Genomic DNA, 15,279 nt, shown 5'->3' on the forward strand with positions numbered 1-15,279 from the left:
GTTCTGCAAACTCCTAAACAAAGCTTTGTCTTTTTCCTTTTTCTCCCTCCTTTTATCCTATATATAGTATGTATGTATATATTTATTATAGACTAAGTATTGAGTTCGATTTGAGAAACAGAAAGACAAGTAAGACCTAACTCTTGTTCTTGAGGGCTTTGCCGTCCATCAGGATAGATCTACGTACAGGGAAGTTATAGGACAGTATGGCAAGTGCTATCAAATTGGGTACACAAATGGAGAAGGGGAAGGAGAGCAGGGCATGACAGAGCAAGATAGCAAAGGCAGTTAAGAAGGGTTCTGGGAAGTAGATGAAGGGCAGAGCAGGGTATGGCCAAGACAGAAAGCTACAAGATAGTAAAATGGATCAGGGAGAGATGAAGGGCTGAATCAGGACAGGATACTGCAGAGAAGCTAAGAAATTGATTTCCCTCTTTTTAAAAAACTAGCAATAAAATTGATAATTTCATTTTTTCACTTGCACGGATATGAGTATCAAGCTACCCAGTATTTCCTAGTCTTAAGAATGATTTGCCCATACAATTATCTACTTCTCATGGATCTCATTTTCAGATCCTGTCTTTCTTGCCCACTCTCCGTAATCTTCAATGGGAGGCTTGTTTCTTTCCTGAAACTTTCTGCTGGGGGTTGTTCTCTTTTATCTCCAGCCCAGGCATTAGAAAGTGAAGAGATGTGACACTAAGATCAGCAGGAATGGCAGGGTACAGACCTTCAAAAAGCCACTCCATATAAGCATTACTCCATATAAGCATTAGGACCCATTAATCTTTGTTATTGTCTATGAGTTTCTTTTTTTTAAATTTATTTATTAATGAGAGACACACACAGAGAGAGAGAGAGAGGCAGAGACATAGGCAGAGAGAGAAGCAGGCTCCATGCAAGGAGCCCGACATGGGACTCGAGCCCAGGTCTCCAGGATCACGCCCTGGGCCAAAGGCAGCACTAAACTGCTGAGCCACCCAGGCTGCCCCTGTCTATGAGTTTCTTGTAATTTCATAAACAGTGAATTGGGATTTACATGAAAGGGATAATATTGCCAGCAGTTTCAAATGACAATGACAGCTTCCTTGTTTAATGCAGAACAATTTAACCTTGCTCTGTTCCACGTAAGCAAAAAAGGGGTTCCCTTGGCAATGAAGAGCTGAGATGTAAAGCACAATCCTTGGATTTTTCTATGTGGCCCACAGGGAGGCAGGGTCAATACATCTGTCAGATAAATGTGGCAGATTGTCACCAATGGAATACTATTTCTTTCCAATGCAAGGATGAGATGGCTTTGAATAACTCCAAGAGGACATTTCAAACAGAGTCACACTCCATCAGAGCTAGTACGTTTTGAAGTATTGACTTTAACAATTTCAATGGGATTTCAAGGAATACTAGGTCCAGGAGATGACCCAAGAGAAAAAGTTCTAAGAAATCTATTAACCCACTGGTTTCTAAAAATATTTGGCCATAGAACCCATTTACTCCCTTTTACTCTCTTAAAATCCCAAAGGACATATGACCTACCAACACCTTTTGGGAAAACCTAACCTATCAAATAACCCATTTTACAAATAATGAAAGTGCTCTGCTCTCTCTCCCCCCATCTTCCCAAATTTAACTAATTTGCCCAAGGTCATCCCACTAGCTCCCAGGAGAGCTAGGACTAACTTCCAGCACTCCTTCTATGCTGCCATACTCCCTTACCAGAGGAAACCTTTTCTAAATGGCAATTTAATCATACTGGACTTCCTGATAAACAGCAAGATCATTAGTCATTTAATGTTAGTTATGTTTGAAAGTTTTCCCACAAAAGGGTTGACCTGAAAGAGGTTAGTATTATATGTCTCTCCTTTCAAGCAGCTATTTCAAGGTTGGTTTTACCTGGAGTAAAAGAAAATTTCTGTCTGTTTGGAACAGTTCCATCTTGAAGATATTTCAATATTTCTTGCCACGGCACCCTTTCTGTGCTCGGTATTTTTAGCTCACTGTTTTCTATTTTGGCAGCCGAGAAGCTGCAGTTTGTAATTTTACCTCCAGCTTCATATTTCTTCTTAAAAGTGAATACAATGTCCTGTTTATAATAATAAAATCACCAGTTGGCAGAACGACATTAAATGGAAAAAAAAAAGAGAGAGAGAGAAAGCAATTGGAAAATTTAGAGCAAGCAATTTTAAGTGCCAAGTTTCACATTTGTAATGGTCCGGTGGAGGTCACTGGGCATCCTTTTTATTGAGGGGATAGTGAGGAAATAGATATCCACAAGCTCTCCTGTGAAAGACTATAGACACCACCTCCACTTCAAGGAAGCTCATATTTTACCGAAAAGTATGTGATCCAAACTTCTACCATATTACTAACTATAGGAAAAATCTAAAAATCAGTTCAGCGTGGTATTTTCCCCCTCCAATATTTAGGTTTTTATTTTTCCACTTTAATTGAGCTTTTAAGCTTTGGTTTCCTATTCCAGTTTAGCAACAAAGGAAACAAAATAATAAGAATGCAATTAGAAATAATTGGAGCCAGTCTCAGAAACAACCTTGGGGTTTCTTGGGCTTCTGGTGCAACCCCTTTTAAGCAGTTTCCTTAGATATATTCTCTTCCTGATCCCCAAAGGCTTGCAATGTTGGTGTTGCTTGTTCTTTTCTTTTCTTTAACCTCAGATGCCCTACTAAAGAGAGCTGCAGCTCTAGGCCATGCAAGTGGGGCTTCTCCAGAGACTGGAGGTGAAGGCCCAGAAAAATGGTGCTCCTGATCAGAAGGGCCAGATCACCCTTAGGAGTTCACACCAGTCTTCCTTCTTGAAAATTGCTAACCAACGATTTTTCTTTTCAAAATAAACACTATTTCTCTCAACTTCAGTTTGCAAAATATTACCCCAATTCCACTGGACTAAAAAACTGGAATTTTACTGACATAATTGGATTATGAGGTTTAAAGATTGATGGAACTTTTCTGTTCCAAATATAATTGTTCAAATACCAAACCTAAATGGGTATGTAGAAGTCCTTATGTAGCTAGAGCCAGAGTAATACTGTAGGCTCCATGGCAGGGTGGCTGAGCAGAAGGGGTCAAGGAGCTATCAAAACCATAGGAGTTGTGAGCCCTGGCATAGAAGGATCTGGAAGTCTGAGGGGAATGTGTCACCTTTTCTGCAGCCATAGCCTATCACTAAATGAAGACTGCTTTAGTCACTCCAGTTCCCTCTATGCCTGCTCATTTTTCAGATCTCAGTTCAAGCACCAGTGCCCTTGGCAGTTGATTCATACTGGTATTATAGCACTTGCCATACTCTGCTGTAATTTGTTGGAGTGTAAATCTGTCTCTATGAGAAAAAGTAAAGTCCTAAAGAACAAGACCCAAGCCTTCCTTGTCTCTGTATTTCCAGTAACTAACTTAGGACTTGGCGTTATTACATATACACATATAAAAATAATATATGTAAGTAGATGTATATAGGAGAGAAGGCAGGAAAAGGAAAGACATAGAAGGTTTCACTTAGGAGTCTATAGAATATGTATTAATTTATTCATGGCACATGTTTTTTGGGGGGTGCTGGGTCTCATTTGGAATTCTTGTGACATTCCTAGGAAAATTAATATTGATAAAAACCTCTTTGAAGGCACTGCACCTTTGAGCAGAAGAAATCATAGTATTACTAACACTTGTACCAAGTAACTCTCCCCTCTGGCACAATCCCATCCAATTACTGAATCCCCACTGCCTGTGAATGGTATTTGATTAGTATTTGTTGGCTGAAAAACTGAATGAATCTATTGTAAGACGGAAGAGAAGGAAAGGTAATCAGACCAAAACACTTCAGCATATCACAGACTTCTCTTTATATTTATCTTTTATTGCAAAAATTAGGAAGTTAACTGTGATTACATATACATAGATACATAAAGGTAGGTGGGTCAGGTGATTACTGAAGTGTCTAGATGAAAGAGTCAGTGTTCCAGAACACAAAGGCGATGATGTTGGCATTCTCATTATTTCCTATGCTTTCAGCCAACTGTGATCAATGGGTCTTTGCCCGTGCCCTGTACATGGATTTATGGAAATTACCTAGTTTCAGCTAAACTAATCCTTACAAAATAGGCAAGTGGCTAAAAAAGATTATTACAAAGATCCACGGACTGAAGATAATACTAAACTAATAATACTAATTCTACTAATACCAGGAAAATGGAAGTTGACATTGCTTCTGCTCCTAATATAAATTCATCACCAGCCACCTACATGATTTCAAAACAATGACTGTCATATGCTACCTAGTAGATCCTTAGGAAAAAAAAAATACACTAAATCTGTTCCTTCAAGGTAAAAGTGATGTTTTAATAAGAAAAAAAAGTTACTGCTTTTTGAACAAAATCAAACAAGAAACTCAGGCTTTGAAGACAAACTTTTTAAAAAGGTTGTTTGAAATGTTATACAAGCTGGGGACCTGAAACAATCTAAGTGCAAAACGGCACTACTGCAAAACTACTCATATGTATACACTTGGACATCCTGATAGAATTTTCTAACTAGTTTGTAAAGATGCCAACTGAAGAAAAGCCAAAGACTATGAACCCATTAGAAAAAAAAAAATCTGGGATCCCTGGGTGGCGCAGCGGTTTGGCGCCTGCCTTTGGCCCGGGGCGTGATCCTGGAGGCCCGGGATCGAATCCCGCGTCGGGCTCCCGGTGCATGGAGCCTGCTTCTCCTCTGCCTGTGTCTCTGCCTGTCTCTCTCTCTGTATGTCTATCATAAATAAATAAAAATTAAAAAATTGTTAAAAAAATCTAAAAATGTAGCACCTTTCAACTCATTTGCAAGAACGGATTGACATTGTGAAAGATGAAAATTTATTAGCTGGATTGTATTTCTGAAAATAATTGATAAATAGGACTAAAAAATGAGTATTATGATTTAGTAAGTTCAGCTCACTTCTTCTTATCTTTTTTAGTTATGATAACCATTAAACCTAAAACTAAGTATCAAAACATATGAAACTAAGAATCAGACATATATCTCTGAGTCCTTGCACAGGATACACAGGCATATTTTAACAGAGGTCTTCTGGAGAGCAAGGCCCCCTGTTCCGTGGTCTAAGTCAAGGCAACATGAAGCAGCAGAGGGAAACTGAGTATGCCGGCCAGGCTGGCTGACTGTTAAAGAGCTTTATTTATCTGTAGGCAAGGAATCAGGCTAGAAAAGATTGAGCACCTCTCTTTCTTTTTTTCTGATAGTTCCATTTATAATTTTTAAAAGATATAACAGTTATTTAAAACAGTAATTTGAAAAATAGAGAAATTTATAAAAAGTAAAATACTGCCTCCCTACCTCCTACTGCTCCTCCAAGTCCACAAATGATAATCGCTGTCAAATGTTTGATGCATTTCCTTCCAGACCTTTTTCTATGTACATACATATATAAATATATTTATATATGCATGGGTATATTTATTTGGATAGTATTTTTATATTTTTTGGCTTTATTTTAAAAAGGCTCGTATTTGCACTGTTTTGAAACTTGCTTTTATTTTTTATTATTTTTTTAAAGATTTTATTAATTTATCGGAGACAGTGAAAGAGACAGAAAGAGAGAGGGTGCACAAGTGGGCGGCAGAGCAGAGGGAGAGGGAAAAGCAGGCTCCTTGCTAGCAGGGAGCCTGATGTGGGACTTGATCCCAGGATTCTGGGATCATGACCTGAGCCAGGGGCAGACATTCAACTGACTGAGTCATCCAGGAGTCCCAAAACTTGCTTATTTTAACTTAGCAACATTACGATAGCAGTCCCTTTAGGACTGTCCACGTAGATCTAGTTCCTGGTTTGCAGCTGCGGGAAACACAATCTTGCTGGTATGACATAGGTTATTTAACCGTCCCTTTGCTGGGGTGCCTAGATAGCTCAGTTGGGTGAGTGTCCGATGTCTGGAGTAGCCTCAGGTCATGATCTCAGGGTCATAGGATTGAGTACCATGTTGTGCTCTGCATTCGGCAGGGAGTTTGCTTGAGACTCTCCTTCTGCTCCTCCCCCACCTACATGTGGGCACAGGCGCTCTCTCTCAAATAAATAAATAAATAAATAAATAAATAAATAAACAAACAAACAAACAAATAAATAAATAAAACCATCCCTTTGTTGAGGGATATTAGTAGTGTCACTTTTACAACAGAGTATCAATGGACATTCTTGAACATCTCCTATCTTTGTACACTTTGACTAGGAGGGATTCCTGGAAGTCAAGTTTTTGGGTGAAAGGGTAGGTACATTTCAAATGTTGGTAGTTACTGCAGAATGGCTACCCTGACTTATACTTCAAACAATGAAGTTTAGCCATTCATTCTTATTAGATTTTTAAAAATAGATTTCTAGTTTAGGGAAAGATCTCAGAAAATGAGTCCTCAATTTATATACCTGAAAATGAAGGTTCAGAGAGAATAAGGCTTGGGCCCAAGATCTCAAAGTCCCTGATAAGATCACTGACCAGCAGGAGTTCCATGAGTAGTGGTTACTGCTGAAGGCCAGGATGGTCACCTGAGTTAAGTGACTTCATATATAACATGTGTTCTAAATAGGAAAGGGGACTATCATCTCCTTTTCCTTGCTTACTCTTGGCAAGAAAAGAAAAAAAGGCACTATATTCCTAAAAGATACAATAGCAAAAGGGAGAAGAGAAGGATTCTCAAACTAGGTGGGCTTATGGGCACCAAAAGCGAAGGTATCACAAGTTCAGCTGCGTGAAGTGAGCTAGTGTGGTGGAAAAGACTCTGACACGGGATGACCCTAGCAGAAAACCTTCCACAGCCTCAGTGGGTTGTATGAAAAGTTTCTTGGTTCTAAATATCTCCATGTGGCATCCAAAATGAATGCCAGTACTGAAACCAAATTCTGAAGAGAAATATCAGAAAAGAACTAACATCCCACAATGAAGAAACATCTTCAAAGAAGATGTTGTTATAAAAATACCACAAAAGTACTTTCCAACAAATTCCAGACCTAAAAGTAAAGCTTTAAAATGAAGCTCCAAGCACAGAAGCTTTGAATCCTTTGCTCTGTGCCTGAAGAGGCCCATTTAAAGGAAGGTACTTCTGACCAGATAACATTGTCTTTATTCGATCAGACCTATGGGGCATAACAATGAGAGAGAAAGATAGCACCTGTATCTTTTGAAATCAGAATGGTCTAGAAAAGAGATGACCACACTTTTTCTATAAGGAGCTAGAGAGCCCTTTGCAGGCCATATATGGTATCTGTTGCAATTATTTAACTCTCCTGTTGCAGGGCAAAAAAGACAATCATGAACAAAATATAACCAAATAAGCATGGCTGTATTCCAATACAACTTAATGGGTACTGGAATTTGAATTTCATATAATTTTCTTAAAAGATTATTTTTGTTTTGATTTTTTCAATCATTTAAAAATATAAAAACCGGGGATCCCTGGGTGGCGCAGCGGTTTGGCGCCTGCCTTTGGCCCAGGGCGCGATCCTGGAGACCCGGGATCGAATCCCACATCGGGCTCCCAGTGCATGGAGCCTGCTTCTCCCTCTGCCTGTGTCTCTGCCTCTCTCTCTCTCTCTCTCTGACTGTCATAAATAAATAAAAATTTAAAAAAAAATATAAAAACCATTCTTAGCTCAAAGGCTGTACATAAACAGGCAGTGGGCTGGATTTAGCTTGTGGGCCATAATTTGCCAACCTCTGGTACATAGCATTTAATTTTCAGTTGAACTGATCTTGAATGTTATTAGAAAGATGGAAACATCTGAGCCCCATCCCTAAGAAAGTGAAGTTAGAAGACAGAAAGGTAGAAACAAGTTGTTCTTAAAGAGTTTCAGGGGCACCTGGGTGGCTCAGTCAGTTAAGCATCTGCCTTCAGTTCAGGTCATGGTCCCAGGGTCCTGGGATGGAGCCCTGCATCAGATTCTCTGCTCAGTGGGGAGCGTGCTTCCTTCTTTCCCTCCGTATGTGTATGTATGTGTGTGCGTGCTCTCTCTCTTAAAAAAAGAAAAAAATCTTAAAAAAAAAAGTTTCAGATATTTACCTTAAATCTCTTCTCTTACTGAATTCTTCTGGTGGGATTGTCCAGGGCAGGCCTTGAGGGAGACAGTCTAGAACTTCCGATGAGAAATCAGAGAAATCCACACCATATTCTGTTAGTATACCTTCTGTTTCAGGTTCAATTTCACCAGCCTGCCCAAGACTCTTAGCCAGTTGCCTATGAACAAGACAGAGAGGAACAACTATGTTAGTGAATTAATGGATCACAGGCATCTGTTTCATCTTTAAAACTGAGGGTAGTAGGAAAACCTTTAAACCTCCTGCCCTTCCCCCAGCAAGAACACCATCACCAGTGAATGGGGGAACCAAGCAGAAGAGACCATAATACTCTTGTCCTGTTAAATCCCTAACTACAGTATAATTTTAACCTTCTTCAGGAATTCTGACATGGGGGAGTTGGGCCAGTTGGCCTTCCTTAAGTTTCTTGCAATTGTTTTTCATGAAAAAGTCAAATTGATATTGTTAAAAGCTTTCATCAATTCCTTTTCTTGCAATACATTGAGAGACAATTCTGATTAGCCCAGTTTGCTATTAAATTGTTATTAGTTTCATAGTGCCTATACCTTAAGACATCTTACTAAATTAGATCAGATACTTAAATTTTTTCACAATTCTAATTTTTGCCTTAATATTTTAAAATATTTTATCTGAACAACTAGTAACATAGGTTCATTGTAGAGAAGTTAGAAAATACAGAAATACATCAAGAAGAAAGTTAAAATTATCTGTAATCTGGTCATTCAGCAAATTACCATTCTCATTTTGGGGTACTGGTCCATAAAAAGTAAGATTGCATTTAAAGGGATAGTTCTGATGCTATTAGTAGGGTTCCACCTTTTAGAAGGCAAATACTAATAATCATCTATGGTTATTATCTATAATATCATCTATAATCATCTATAAATATACCAAAATTGATGGTGCTCAATTCTCATAAGCACTGGCACGCCACATTCAGACCTTAAATCTAAAGTTATATGTGGCATACAGATAGTCTATAGGAAATATGATACTCTTCCCACAAGGAGTTAGCTCTGGCTTTAGAGCTTTTTCTGGTGCCATTAGATTTCTTTGAAGAAGATTCTGTTTCCTATGTAAGGGTGGATGCCTGGCTGCTAGAGTTCTTAGGTGCAGAGTGGTAGAGGGAGACTGGGGATGTGGTTGCCTGAAATGCAGACTTCTAACAAATTCCCATCTTCAGCCTTACTACTGCAACAGAAGTGGTGGCAGCAGGGCTGGTTCCACCTCTCACATGGCAGCCAAAGGAAACCAGCCCATAGTTGACACATATACCTGCCTTCCTGCATAAGTTCAAGGTAGCCTGTGAGTTGCCTGTGGGCTCCCCACATACAAAATGGGTTCAGACAAGTGTCACCTCCTCAAACCTAGCAGCTGATGTCCCAGAAAGGATATTGAAAAGTCAAAGACAACAAAAATATGAGGGGGAAAAAGTACAGAAAACTAAATATTTGGAAATTAAATAACCAGTGGGCTAAATGAGAAATAAAAAGAGAATCAGAAAATATTTCAAACTGAATAAAACATGATATATCAATATTTGTGAGAAGCAGCTAAAACACTGCTTTGAGGGAAATTTTTGCTTTAAATAAATGTAATGAAAAAATAAAAATAAATAAATGTTTATATTAGTAAAGAAGATATGTCTCAAATTAGTAATCTAAAGCTTCTATCTTAAAAAATTGAAAAAAGAAAAGCAAATTAGATTCCAGGTAAACAGAAGGAAGAAAATAATAAAGAAATAAGAATCGAGGGACAGAAAATGAACCATAATAAAGAAAACCAATAAAATCAAAGCTGATTTTTTGAAAAGAGAATAAAAGAGGAACGTTTCTAGTGAGGCTAATCAAGAAGAATAAGGAAAGACTCAAATTACCAAATCATGAATGAGAGAGGAAATATCATTATAGATCCTACAAGCATTAAAAAGATAATAAGGAAATTAGGAAGACTTTAAGTCAATAGATTCAACATCTTGGATGAAATGGATAAATTCTATGAAAAACACAAACTGCCTAAGATTATTAAAGCTGAAACCAATACCTACATATTCCTATATCTATTTTAAAAATTGAATTCATACTTTAAAACCCTCCCACAAAGAAAACTCCAGGCTCAGATAGCTTCACTGGTAAATACCACCAAGTATTTTAAGAAAAGAATTAATACCAATTATATACAAACTCTTTCTTCAGAAGAGGATGGAACACTTTCCAACTGGTCTCATGAAGCCAGCATTATCTTGATACCAAAATCAGACAAAGGATTCATGAGATCAATATCCTTCATTCTTTTTTTTCTTAAAATATTTTATTTATTTATTCATGAGAGACAGAGAGAGAGGCACAGACACAGGCAGAGGGAGAAGCAGGCACCATGCAGGGAGCCTGATATGGGACTCGATCCCAGGGCTCCAGGATCATGCCCTGAGCCGAAGGCGGACACTTTAACCACTCAGCCACCCAGGCATCCCAATATCCCTCATTCTTAAAATTCTTATGAAATATTAATACATATAATTCACCCTTGAACAATATGGGGTTGAACTGTGTCAGTCCAATAATATGCAGATTTTTAAAAATAAATACAGTACAGTAATATAAATGTATTTTCCCTTCCTTATTTTCTTAAGAACATTTTCTTTTCTCTAGCTTATTTTATTGTAGGAATAGAGTACATAATACATGTAACATACAAAGTACGTGTTAACTATTTATGTTATTGGTAAGGCTTCCAATCGACAGAGACTATTAGTAGTAAAATTCTGGGGGAGTTGAAAGTTATAAACAGATTTTCAACTGTGCAAGAAGTCGTTGCTGCTACTCCTGCATTGCTCAAGGGTCAACTGTATATGAAAAGGAGAATACGTCATGACCAACTAAAGATTTAAAAATCTGGTCCAACATTAAAAAAATCAACCAATATAATTCATTATATTAGCAAATGATGAGAAAAACATGCAATAATTTTGATAGATGCAGAAATACATTGGACAAAATTCAACATCCATTCATGATCAAGACTCTCAACAAATGAGTAAAGAACAGGAACATCCTTCCATTTCCTGGGGGGAAAAAAAACATATTTGCAATTCAAGACAGCTGAGGGATAATTCAGAAGAAAAAGATTCAAGAATGGCCAGTAATAATATAGAGAGATTAATCGTAGATTTTGTTGAGACATGAAACTGCCAATATATGTGACCATTTTTTACCTGCAAGACACAATTTCACATGACTCTACCCTATGGTATTAAAATATCACATAAAATAATTAATTATATAAAATCAGCATACATAGTTTCTGGGAGAAGTATAAACAATGATGTAGATCATGAAGAGATAGATCATATACCATCTGCAAGTGTTCTAGTCAGGTCATCATGATTGGAGTATGAAACTAGCAAGAAAATAAACATTTTTCTATGTGGTGATAGCATCAGTAACAGTCTCTGTAAGGTAGACTTAAAACACACTGGCCACCCTACTTTTACCTGGTGACATTAGAATGTCCAAAAAGGATTATCTTACCCCCAAAGTGGAAAAGGGCCTAAACATTTGAACAAAAGGCATTTTATAATATCTAACTTTTAAAATATAATACTAAAATCTGGGAAGACCTCATTATTTAAAGATGGAAGGTGACATCCCAGGCATTCTATTTAACAAAGAAGAAAGAAACAAGGAAAAGAAATGGCAGAAGGATAAAACATACTCTGTAAGTATGTGGCCACAGAAATTACTATCTTGATCAAAGATATTCCCAAGAATATGTCACCACTCAAAGTGAAGATGCAAGTGCATAATAAAAAAAAAATCACAAAAGGAAATAAAAATTAGTGCTTCAGACCTAGAAAATAAAAAAAGAAAAAGAAAACCACTACAAAAACAAAGGTCATATAGGAGGGTAACTAATGAACTGACTGAAAAAAATAAGGTTCATCAAGATACAGCTTTGAGAGAAGTGAGAAAAATGAAATTGAAAAGTACAAAGAATTGTGAAGAGCTTACAGAGAAAACAGACAGATATGAAAGCCCAATGAACGAGATCCAACACTGGCATAACTAGTATTCCTGAAGGAAGGAACTAGATATATGGAATAGAAAACATTTCGAAGATATTATTAAGACAACTTTTCTGAAATAAGAGAAATTTTACACACAGAAAGGGCATATATGCCATATCTCAGGAAATGTAATACAGAAAATCACCACTGAAACATATTCTAGTGATGCTACTGGATTTTGAAGATGAAGATTTCTAAATGCAAGAACTCAAGGAACATAGTTTTCATAAACCTTTTCTGAAAAACTACTAGATGAAGAACTGTGGCCTACCAAGAGATGGAGAAATTTCTCTGAAAAGAAGACTAGTGCTGAGTATGAATCCACCTCTGTTGGGGAGGGAAGGTGAAAAGGAAGGAGAACAAAAGTAAGCAGGTAAAGATGGACCTAATATTAATTGTCTGAACAAAGTCATATCAGTTATCGTACCTTTACTGAAATTTAATGAAAAAAATTGTCTTTAATTTTATTAGTGCTTTGCGTTCTGGCAAAATTTTTCACTAGGCTATATTCTGAATCCAAAGAATCTTGATTTGTTTACTAAAATTACAATATGGCTCATAGTAACAAAATTATATTTTGGTTATGGCTTCCAAATGTTATCAATGACTCCAAGTTTCTATTAGTAGTAATTAGCATTTATTTTACTAAGTTCCAGAGAACATTTCTCAAGTACCTTATTTAAATAAATTTATTATAGATTTTCACTGGAGATATAATTGAGAGCAGCATAGCCTGGACAGCCTGCAGAAGATAAAAATCTAACAGGTCAGCATGCTGAAAGAGCTCATGCATTTGGGCCTTAGATGCCCCAGAAAGACTTTTACGCTATTTACTCATAAATTCTGCCATCACTCCCAAAATCAGAATATTCCAGGCTCTAAACAAAAGCAAAATCTACTACAATATCTGTCTTACAAAAGAGTTTGATTGCATTTTAAATTTTGGTGTAAGTTTTACTTAAATACTGAAAATAACTTTCCCTTTCATAGCTATGGTTCAAATATTACAGCTTTCTAAGTAGTTTCCGTTTTTTCGTCATTGTCTCATAAAGACAGCTACAGCTGCTTTTGGACAACTATCGTTTAATGTTGCATCAAAATGTCTAACTGATTCTCTTAAAAATCATACTTCAGCCAACTCTGTATTAAAATATGTCCGTCAAAAATAACTTTGAAACTCATAGCCAAGAGGATCCTAAGGAGACATGACAACAACTAAATGTATAGGTATCCTGGAACAGAAAAAGGACATTCAATTTTTAAAAATCAAGGATTTCTGAATAAAAGTATGGACCTCAGTTCACAATGTTGTCAGCACCGGTTCATTAATTGCAACAAATGTACCATACTAATATGTTAATAATAGGGGAATTAGGTCCAGGAATACATAAGAACTCTCTGTACTATTTTAACAATTTTTCTGTAAATCTAAAACTGTTCTAAAAGTAAAGTTTATTTTTAAAAAATTGAATCAAAAGAGTAAAATAAGGAATCGAGATTTCGATAACAGGTAAAGGATAAACTAAATCGTGGCATTTTTGTTCAATTGTTTATTATGCATTTTAGAAAAATAATTTTGAAAATGTAGCAACATAAAAATGTCTGGCGTAAAACAAAATGTACAAAGATATAGTATAGTTTAACAGTGTAAAACCATTTATGAAAAGACTGAAGGGAATAGCTAAAACTGGCATTAATTACTTTAAAGAAGAAGGATTATGAGTAGCTTTTTTCTTTTTTTTTAGACTTCTTTTAATATTACAATATTTTTGATTAAAAATATAGAAACATTTACTATAATCTAATAAAAACCTGTGATGCGCAGTACTGGTTGTCCACCCAACATTTATTCCCCATCTTTCTCCTTTCTAACAGAAACCTCATCTTTTTCACATGGGGGACTCATCTTACTTTCAGCTCCAGAGGCAGATCTTCATTACTGTAATAAAATCAGGGTATGATTCCCCTGGAGACTGTGATCAGTATCATGGTTGTTTGGACAGGATTTTCCCCTTCCTTACTGGATTGATCAAGAGAGCACGTAGTCTGACCATCCTGGCAGCTGTCTTCACTAACACGGAGAATCTACTACTAGATCACTGAAGATGGCAAAGGGCAAACTGATAACATCATCAAGTCACTGAGCCCTGGAGCTTGCACAACCTCTGGATTCCCACTTATGTAAAATAATATATTCCCTTATTATTTAAATCACTTTGGGTCAGGGTTTTCCATCACTTGGAAGCATCCTAATATAAAATACTTTAAAATATCTTCCTAATATAAAATAGCATCCTAACTAATATAAAATACTTTAAAGTATCTTCCATGAGAAGTAAACTTCTCTTTTCTGTCCTTCACTTTGCCACAGAAAATGTAACACTCTTACGACCAAAAATAAAATCTCAGGACTGTTCACATCATATATCTTGCAGGTACTCACTCCATATTGACAAGGTACTATACTATTGGCTCTAGAGCATAAAAAGTTCTTTTATGCTCTAGAGCCAATAGTATAGTACAAGTAGCTCCTTCCTTAAGCAATATTTCTATATTAATGGCATTCCCTTTACAGTTTCCATGGTGAAGTAGGTTCACAAAACATGAACCATGTTGATTTCACCTTCATGAAATACAGCAGCAAGGCCAGAAAGCTGCCCTGAGCTCCAGAATAGATCTCTCTCTTCAGTGCTATCACTGTCCTTTGGTTCATCTCCTTTCTGGCACCTGCCACTTTCTAGCTGTGCCATAGTGCTTTACATATGTCTCTTCTTTACCAACAGATGGAGAAGATCATCCTAAAGAGACTAAACATTATTCCTGTATCTTATATTGAGACTTGTTCATCCTAGGTGTCCAAAACACGATAGTTTAGTGAATAAATGAATTAATGCTTTTGAGCCTGGAAATGGAGTATGGAAATGAGTATGGAAAAAGGGCATACTATTCCTCCTTAAAACTCCAAAGGAAAACTAAGAAAACTGAAGATAGTAAAAACAAATAAAACTCAAAGACATGTATTTAGGTATCTAGAGTCCTTTAATAACTACATGTCACATTAGCAAAGTTATTAATATTAGCACTTCAAAAATATCAGGAAAAAATTGCTTTCATTTAAAATTGAACTTTCATG

General features: G+C 36.7%; 1 protein-coding gene across 4 annotated transcripts in view; it reads right to left on the minus strand.

The window, feature by feature from the left end:
• The window catches only part of DIS3L2 (DIS3 like 3'-5' exoribonuclease 2), a 344,308-nt gene that overhangs the window by 161,125 nt on the left and 167,904 nt on the right, over nucleotides 1-15,279 (minus strand). For all 4 annotated transcript variants that reach the window (XM_055345950.1, XM_055345951.1, XM_055345952.1 and 1 more), the window contains one exon: nucleotides 8,046-8,219. In XM_055345950.1, coding sequence (XP_055201925.1) covers nucleotides 8,046-8,219 — 174 coding nt within the window. The remainder of the gene's footprint in view (nucleotides 1-8,045; nucleotides 8,220-15,279) is intronic.

Source organism: Nyctereutes procyonoides, unplaced genomic scaffold, assembly GCF_905146905.1.
Source record: "Nyctereutes procyonoides isolate TBG_1078 unplaced genomic scaffold, NYPRO_anot_genome, whole genome shotgun sequence".
NCBI lineage: Eukaryota > Metazoa > Chordata > Mammalia > Carnivora > Canidae > Nyctereutes > Nyctereutes procyonoides.